Source organism: Micropterus salmoides, unplaced genomic scaffold, assembly GCF_014851395.1.
Source record: "Micropterus salmoides isolate LMB-PRFRI ecotype aquatic unplaced genomic scaffold, ASM1485139v1 Ms_hic_scaffold_8, whole genome shotgun sequence".
Classification (NCBI taxonomy): Eukaryota; Metazoa; Chordata; class Actinopteri; order Centrarchiformes; family Centrarchidae; genus Micropterus; species Micropterus salmoides.
The window spans coordinates 2,563,357-2,572,962 of record NW_024044570.1 but is presented as its reverse complement, the minus strand read 5'-3'; the positions used below and the strand labels follow the sequence as shown (position 1 = coordinate 2,572,962).

General features: G+C 41.6%; 1 protein-coding gene across 2 annotated transcripts in view; it reads left to right on the top strand.

The window, feature by feature from the left end:
• The first annotated feature begins 465 nt into the window (after window positions 1–465).
• Window positions 466–9,606, top strand: part of rbl2 (retinoblastoma-like 2 (p130)) — a 37,990-nt gene continuing 28,849 nt past the window's right edge. For both annotated transcript variants that reach the window (XM_038705427.1, XM_038705426.1), the window contains exons 1-5: window positions 466–812; window positions 2,690–2,820; window positions 3,935–4,135; window positions 6,373–6,437; window positions 9,197–9,325. In XM_038705427.1, coding sequence (XP_038561355.1) covers window positions 675–812; window positions 2,690–2,820; window positions 3,935–4,135; window positions 6,373–6,437; window positions 9,197–9,325 — 664 coding nt within the window. In that variant the 5' untranslated portion in view covers window positions 466–674. The remainder of the gene's footprint in view (window positions 813–2,689; window positions 2,821–3,934; window positions 4,136–6,372; window positions 6,438–9,196; window positions 9,326–9,606) is intronic.

Below are 9,606 nucleotides of genomic sequence, written 5' to 3'. Positions count from 1 at the left end.
AATAGAGTTCTTATGCTGGTATTGCCAGTGGATCTCAGTACTTCTTCACACAACACCGCAGGATTTGTGCTTGCTACAGTGAGTTACTGCGTCTGTTACTTCTGTTTTCTAACACTTTGTGTCTGTGAAGCAGATTTTCTGACGGAAAGTAGTGTTATTTTAAAAGCCGACGCCTGACTCCAAAACGTTAAATGCTTATAAAGCTGTAACAACAACATTATCACGCTCGTACTTTCTAAAAATCACTATTTAATAAATCTTTCTGCTTTTTCAGACCGCAGTTCTGCCAAAACAAAAACAACCGGAAGTAGTAGTATTTCCTCGCCCCACCCATCCAGCCGCAGCTACGCACGTTTAGTGGGCTGGGGTAAGAGACGCACGTTTCTGCTATTCTCTACGTACAGTACGCACATAAGTGACGTAACACTACTGGGATGTGAGCGTGCGTACGCCCGCAGCGGCTACGCGTTACCTGTCAGTCAAAAGACCTTTAAATGGCCACACTGTACAGAGCCGTGGACCTTTTACATCACGGTAATAACGCTGTTACGGTAATATTCTGGGTAATAGCTGCTTAAACACGGTCTGATTTACTTGTTGGCGTTCTTCTCTTTCCATCGAATCCGCTTTTAACTCGGTAAGCTTGTAGAAAAGCCCCAAAAATACATTTAAAAATGAGCGACGAGGACGACTTTTTGCAGAAAGCCCGAACCGGGTTTGAAGATCTGTGTCGGGCTTTGAATATGGACGAAGAGGCGAGCAGTGAGGCGTGGAAGACCTACGAAAACATCAGCAGGAACTTTACATTAGAGGTAAAAAACAAAAATTCATCTGTTAACCCTCATTTTTGTGTCTGTCGTTGCTGTTCCCGCTAACCCCGGCGCCGCTTTCGCACCGTGACCATATTTACCGTAACGTTATAGCAAGCTAACAGTCTAACGTTACACCCCAGCCAACTTTCTGTCTTCTTACTGTAACAGAACAAAAGAAAAACAGTTTAAAACATGCCGTCTTGGGTTTGAATGACTTGTTAAAACCATTAAAACCCCTTAAACCACTGTGTCTGAGCGCATATTGTTATGAATATAATGGTTAGCTTTCTACAAACAGGTTACTGCGATGCTAAACAAACATGTCCCTCTGATATAATGTAAACACATGCAGTATATGTGTGTACATGTTAACAGTACGTGGTAATTATATTGCGTGGATAAGCAGGACGCCACTAGAGGGGAGGATTTCCAGCACACAGCAGACTGACTGATGGTTAATGAAGGTTATTATATAAAGTTTATTTATAGAGTAACTTTAGCCTGAAACCCTCGTGCACACTGCTGGAAATCAACTACTAAAGTACTAAGCTTAAGTACATTTTTACTGGAATAATTGTATTTTATGGTGTTTCATACTACTATGGCAAACAGACTTGTTACTACATGTATTTAACAGCACTTACTAGTTGCTTATCTGATTAAGATTTTCCATAAAGCAGATGATCAGTTTAGACAATACGATGCATTGTTGTAGAATGAAGTACCCAGGAGTTTACCCCGTGGTATATACATAGTTAAAGGGTTATTCCTGTATTTGTAAACTTACTTTCACATACTGTAAGTTGGTGTTGGGTACAGAAGGTTTTGCATGCAGTAGATGCTTCAGCCGGCAGCTGAACTGGCTGCAGAGGATGCAACAGGTTTAAAGTCCACAAAAAGTGCTTCTTGTTGACAGGCTCTGACTAACCGCATCATGGAAAGGATCCCTACGAGGGACTCCCGGTGACCCCATTAGTTTTTAACAGAACCGATCAGAACAGGAAGCTTGGTCACACACCGGTAAACTGAATATCTTTGTTGTTTTAGACTGTTTTTCGGACAAAACGAGACATTTAAAGCAACAATGTGTGCTGGGACATTACAACAGAAATGTATCAGTTCTTTCTTATATTCAGAGGACAAATGATTATTTGATTAATTCATTAATAATTAACTCAGTAGTTGCAACCAAGCGGGAAGCTTCCGGTCAGAGAACTGATGCGAACACGAAATCTCTGAAACCTGTTGAACTCCATTAGAAATAATGAGAAAATGTTTCTACTTGTCAGCTGATTTATTCCCTCAGTAAACACTTTCCTGATGAGTTTCTGGTCTCAGTCGCTAGTTTCAAGTCTTCTTCAACACAGCATGATGTTCATTTAGTAAATGATGATCCCCTTTAGTGGAACAGCGACCAGGAAGCAGGGGAGGCTTTAGGGCGGGGCTACAAGATGATTATTGAAAGCTTATTAGGAGTCGGCTGTTCATTTTCTCTGGTGAGCACATGTAGTTTTTAGACTGTTGTTCTCTGGACAAACTTATCAGCTTAATTAAAAGTGAACTACAGATGCATCTAGCTAAGCAAGCTAGCTAGCGCCACCGTCTCGTCCAAATATGGTCACTTCCGGTGCAGCTGGTTGCAAAAACTCGGCGGCGTCCTATTGGCCAAACTCGAGGCTTCAAAACAGCGGTCCACAAACCAACGGGTGACGTCACCATGACTACGCCCACTTCTTATACACAGTCAATGGTTGCAATCTGCAACCCTAATATATTCAGCAGCAAAAATATGTGTTGCACAGTCTCCCTCTCACTTATCTGTTTCTTTTCCTTCCTTGTGATTAACCCTCCCTGTAAATGTTCTCCCTCCTGTGCAGGGCAGCGAGCTGCACTGGCTGGCCTGTGCTCTCTACGTGGCGTGCAGGTCCTCTGTGCCGACGGTGGGAAAAGGCACCGTCGAGGGGAACTACGTCTCTCTGACCAGAATCCTACGCTGCTCAGAAATTAGGTAGGCCCATAATGCACCTGTGCACTCACCTGCAGACTCTGCAGGGACTGCTGCGACCTGAAAATGATCACGGTGCAAGACGGGGTCAGAAAAATGGGAACATTTTTGTAATTTTTGGTTTTGGCTGAGAAGGAGTGCGTCTTAAGTTTACATTTTATTTCTGCCTTCATTTGTAGTACAGTTACATAAATAATTTAAAGGTTCACTTTGCCATTAAGGACAACAGCCGTGTCTCTGTATCAGGGTTTTATCAACGTGCACGTTTGAAGTTACAGTAAAATATTAAGGTTCAAATCGGGGTACATGACAAACGAGCTGTACCGATTTAACGGTGTTAATTACCACAAAACTTAAATTAAAAGCAGAGTTCCAGTTAGCTTCCTGTCGCTTTGACTGGCCTGGTGTGGCTCCACGTTTTGACAAATAAACGCAGGTCTCAATTAGAAGCCTGGTCTGGTTATTATAGAAGATCCTTGGATGTATAAAACCTCTCAAAGCCCACCGGGTCACCTGGTTTAGCTGCTTCTAAGCTGCTTAGATTGTGAATATTAATATGACTGTTAATATAGACATGCTACACATAGTTGGATCTCTCCACAGTTCAGTTGCTTAGTTCATTTCCATCCATCGTCAACCGCTTATCCTGCATGTTTAGTTCATTTTACGGAAACAATTCGGATTTACCTGCATGGTAAAGGAATTAAAGGCTTGTTCCAAATACAGGCCGGGTGAGTTCAGTGATTTAAGCAAATAAAAGCCTGGGCTATTAAAGTTTTATGGTAAATATGTCAATAAACAAATATTATTTTGAAATGTGGTGGGAAGTCAAAGAGAGGGAAACCTAATGTCCCCCCCCCCCCCCCCCCAATCATTGTGGTACAGTCCTTTAAAGACAAACAGACAGAGTCATCTCGCAGATCCTGGATCACATGTTAAACTTTTCCCCTGAGGCCTGTGAAAACAACACCGCCACACCCTGATATAATTCCAGGCATGTTGTGATGTGATGTACGAAGCTGTCTGCTTAAACTGCCGAGAAGTTATTTGTATGTTTCTGTTATAGTTATATTGTACATTTATATTTCACTGCTGGTTCCTCTGTCCTCCCTCGCAGCCTGATTGAGTTTTTTAATAAGATGAAGAAGTGGCAGGACATGGCCAACCTGCCTCAGGACTTCCGTCAGAGCACCGAGAAGCTGGAGAGAAACTTCACCGTGTCAGCGGTGATCTTTAAGAAGTACGTTCCCATCTTCAAGGCCATCTTCAAGGCCCCGTCGGAGGATCCGCCCCGAGTTCACCGCAGCCGCAAACAGAGGTGGGACATCGTGACCTGTGACCTCAGCAGAACATCAGCTGTTGCTTGTTTGGTATTTTGGTCCTTTTCAGGGACGTGAACTGTTGAAAATGGCAGAACATCCTCACACAACCCGTCCTCATACCTAAACGTGGGGCTGGGCGATACGGCCAAAAATTTCATCACGATACATTTTTTTTTATATCATTCGATATCGATAATTATCAGGATAAATGTTAAATCGTTATTTCTGTCAGGTTTAAAGGCTGATTTCTGCTCCTGAGTAAAAGTTAATGTGGTTTTAAACTTTTCTTTCTGGTCAGAACAAACAGCGGATCACTTCTCAAATCTGAGGCAGAACATTCAGAACTATTCTGATAAAATCAGTTTTCAACAAATATGCACGAGTTAAGTAAAACAAAACAAATAAATATCTTAATAGAAAATATAAGTAATGATTCGTTCGTGATTCAAATGAATTTAATCAAACATTAATTGAACATTTGTTATTTTGTTATTGAGGAAAATTATGTCAAGATAATTATCATTATTGTTTTTTTGCGCGGCCCAATCAAGTGTCACAAAACGACATATATGACTGTTTATCCCTAAACGCCATGAACGAGTGTATCAGTCCAGCGACCTTCAGCAAAGTTACCTTAGTCAAAGGATGTTAAACATGTGGTAAAGTTTGTAAAAAAGGTGGTAGTTTGGTTCGGTTTAGGTTAAAATAAGTACATTATGTAAGTAACCTGATGTAAGTCATCTAGGGTTAGGCAATAAAACAATGACAATTATCGCAATGTAATTTTCCTCAATAACAACATAAATGTTCAATATGTTGTCAATAAATATTTTATTAAATTCATTTGAATTACAAACAAATAAGCACTTAAAATATTAATTAAGAAAAATAATTTTATCATAATAGTTTTGAATGTTCTACTTCAGACTTGTGAAGCTGTTCGCTGTTCAGAACATAAAGAAAAGTTAAACCACATAACTAACCATCTGGTTTCTTCCAGTGTCACTCAGGAGCAAAAATCTGCCTTTAAACCTGAAAGAACTAATGATTTGATATTTATCGTGATAATTACCGATATCGAATAGTCTCATTTTTTTTAGCGCGATAACATTTTTGGCCGTATCGCCCAGCCCTAAAACATTATTTAAATTAAAACACGCCACCTTTGACTTTCTTTCACACGGGACTCGAACCTCGGCCTCCTGAGTGAAAGTCCTGAGTTTACTGGACTCGTCCATCCCCCCCACCGCCTCCTTACACAGACTTTGTTGCCCTTTATACTACATCACCTGGCTTTTCTGCAACTAGAGGTCGCGGCCTAACTAAACTCATAAATACGGGTCGTAATAAGCTGCTGCATCATCGACCTGTACGGCCGTTTCTCTGGTGAGGACGGGCTGCCTCACTGCAAAGTAAATAAAGTCTGCTGATGATACAGAGTTCCTGCACTGGAGGAGTTTGTACAGTGGAGCAAAGACTCTCATTTGATTAATCGTTTAGTCGGTCAACAAATTTATCCATTAGCAACTATTTTGGTAATCGATTAATCATAATCTCTTGTTCCAGCTTTTCGGATGTGACACTGTGAAGTTTTGCTTTTTCATATATGATATCAAATTGAATATCTTAACGTTTTAGACTGTAAGTCTGACTAAATAAGCAAAGTGAAGGATGTTACAGTGCCGTCTGAGAAATTGGGAATTCATTTTTCACAGTTTTTTAAATGTTTTTTTTTACTTTTCATAGATTAAAAGATAATTAATAAATCGAGAAAGTAATCCACAGATTCATTGATAGTGAAAATTAATGGTAGTTGCAGCCGTACTCTCATTTCATTCTCAACACTGATACATAAAACACACATTCATTTTCTATACTGGGTATATATGGTGATGGTGCAGTGGATAAGACACATGCCTTTGGTGTGAGAGACCCGGGTTCACATCCACCACGGTGTCCCTGAGCAAGACACTTAACCCCCAGTTGCTCCAGAGGCGTGTGACCTCTGACATAAACAGCAATTGAAAGTCGCTTTGGATAAAAGCGCCAGCTAAATGAATAAATGTAATATATATGTATGTGTGTGTACATACTGTATATATCTGTATATTTCTATTACAAATGTTACAGACATGGAAAAATCACAACTTTAGATATGTTTTATATACGTGTGTCCTTATAATAGGCTGATGTATTTCAGGGTCTATTATTTAAATTTCCCTTTTCATTCCAGACGTCATCCCTGCACTGTGACCGAGGTCTTCAACTTCTGCTGGGTTTTGTTTGTCCATGCCAAAGGTAAAGATTTACTGCTTCATTTATCCCTCTAGAGTCGCTGCACCAACAAGTCCTGCGACGTTCTTGATTTAAACTGTATGTTGAACTGACAAACGTCAAGAGTGTAATTCCAGATCAAGATCTAAACATTTGTTGTCTCTTGTCGTTGACCTTCGTACGTCTTTTCCCGAAAATAAAGTCCAGTAGAGCGGAAAGGGGAGGGACCTAGGCTCTCTATATAAGGATCTTTCAAAGGCTGCTTCTCAAGTCTCTTATTTGTTGTTTCCTCGCTTGCAGACAGTGTCTTTTATTGGCCGACACGCCCCCTTACAGGGTAGCAGTTATATTGATTGGACTCTGCAGCTGATCTGATGCGTCACGACAGATAACATTAAACTCAAGTTTATCGCTGCAAAGTGTTAAATTTGATTTTATGAGTCACTGTCTAGTTAAAATCTGAGTTCACTGTAGGTCTGAACAATAAAAGCCCCACACACAACTTTCTTCATTTATTAGAAAGATTTTTCTTTCTTTTATTTCTCCTGTCAACTTTTATTCTGGAGACAATTAATGTCAGAGAGAGTCGGAGAGTCTGTCTGCAAGAAACACGCTTTACATCATTTATCGTCATTTCTATTCAGTCACATGCGAGGCTGGTTGTTCCAGTGTTTAGTCCAAATAGACGACGATAAAACATAGTAAACACGTAGCCTGAGGAGTCAGACAAGTCATTAAACTGCACTAAAGTCTCTAATGAAGCAGCAAAGGAAAATAAAGCCGCTCATCCAGCTGATCTCACCGACTGCATCTGATGTAAGCAGCCGGCGTTAAAATCAGCTGATGTAAGTGTGAATGAAAGCTGCTGCGCTAAAAAATGCGTGTGATTGACATGATCGATCAGTGATGAGTGATGTGATTTGCACATAAAATGTATGCAGTCGTGTTAAAGGGGATCAGAAGAGGAAATAAACGGAAAAGCCTGAAACTGAGCGTCGACTTAGAGTGACATCATTTCACTTTCTCTGAAACATTTGGCCTAATAAATCCAAACACCATGGACGTGTTCTGGGTTATTCAATAACGAATTAACATCAGAATCAGTAAATATAAATGCAGATAATATCAGTAGAAATGATCCTGTGCCTCTGAGACACAGAAACCTGCAGGTGTTTGTTGAACAGGTAACAGAATCACGCTGCTAGTACCAACGCGCCGCACAGCCGACTGACAGCTGATCCAGGTGTGATCAGACACGGACGTCGCTTCACGTGACTCTTCGGTGGAAAGGACGTCTCATGTCTCTAGAAACATATATTTTCTCGTTCCTTCTCTCCTGGCTAGGTGCATCTGTAATTCACGTTAGCTGTCATTTTAACAGGTCAGTGTTCCTCTAAATGCGACCATAATTTACTAAATGAACACCATGCCTGGTTTGGAAGCCTCAAATTAACTTCAGATAAACTTTGGAAGTCATTCTCGCACAACCAAAGACCTTTTTAATGTACATAATGGGAATGTGAGTATTAACCAGCTGGCATAGTGGTTAGACGTGTGAGGGACCCGGGTTCAATCCCCCACTGTGACCCTGAGCAAGACACTTAACCCCTCGTTGCTCCAGAGGCGTGCGACCTCTGACACATATAGCAATTGTAAGTCGCTTTGGATAAATGTAAATGTTAACAGAGTCAGAACCTAACAGGGCTGCAGAGCTCCGGATCAGCGTGTGACAGACTTAACGCTGATCTGAGGGCGAGTTCAGGCTTGTTGCCGTCAGCTGGACATCCTCATGTAAAGTCCCGCTGCCACTGACAACAACCCAGTCCTCTTATTTCTTGCTCTAGGTTTTCACCGGTGTTACTTAGTTACTCTGTTTGTCCGTCCACACGACTCATAAACTTAACTGATTCTAAATTTTTGTATTTTGTTCTCCTTATTTGGCTTAAGGAATTCCTGCAGACAGATTTGGATTGATGCATCGTTTTTTTAAGAGAGCAAAATTACGTTTTGTACTGTGAGTGAATCAGAAGTTTAGAGACTGCGTTAATGTTTACTTTTGTTTGTGCCTGCGGGAATCGAACCCGGGTCTCCCTCACCAAATATGCAAGTTCACAGCGAGTCTGTTATTTTTTTTTTTTATGGAAGCTGCATCATAGTGAATTTTCAAAATAAAACACCCTGCGCAGACTCCGCATCTTTACAGCTTTTTGTTTCCTTCTAGAGTTTCGACAGCTCCGCCTCTGATTGGGTAGTTGCCTCCTTTGGTTAGGGTTGGGTAGAGGGTGCAGCACTGAACGTCTAAGACGCTTCCAGTGGAAGTTGACACCAGACAGAGGACAGAACGAGACTGTGATAACGCAATGCAGCCGGACTCAGTGGACGAGTCTGTCCCCTGCTGGCGGCCCCTGAGTGGCTTCAGTTTGTTTTTCTGATGTATGACCATAACGTTCAAGCCGCAGAGCATCTGGTTTACTGAAAAATTAATACTTGGTGATGTTTGAAAAACCCAGAAGGTTGTTTAACTCGCGGTATCTCTGATCAGTTTCTTGCTCCAGGGGAGCACGGAGGTTTATTAGAGGGGGAAGAGTGCTGTTACTGATCTACTTTCCCTGCTCTTATCTGGCATGCCTGCTCATGAAACTCTCTTAATGCCCACTTCTCTGTGTATCCGATGTCTTGACAAGTAGAGAGTCGAGCTGAAACCTGCCCGCTGTGCTCTGCAGTGCCAACATAGCCCCAAGACACAATAAATTCCCTCATGTGGTGTCATGTTTTTCTTTCAGGGAACTTCCCCATGATCAGCGATGACCTGGTGAACTCGTATCACCTGCTGCTGTGCGCTCTGGACCTCGTCTTCACCAACGCTCTGCTGTGCAACGCCAGGAAAGACCTGCTCAACCCAAATTTCAAAGGTATCGCTGAAAACAGAAAAAGGCCACATGTGTGTAGCTTCGGATTTGAAGCAGGAGACGTCGACTCACTTTAACCTTCTTCCTGCTCACTAATAACATCAGATTTAATTGGAAATATGCATCAAAATGTTTGGCTTTGCTAGCGGCAGGGCTGTATGGAGGGTCCACCACTTTGTTCCAGACTCAAACAGCTCTATTGGATGGACGTGATGAAATGTGGTTCAGACCGGGATGAGATCTGGCGCCACCCTCAGCTCAACATGTCGATGTGTCCAACAATT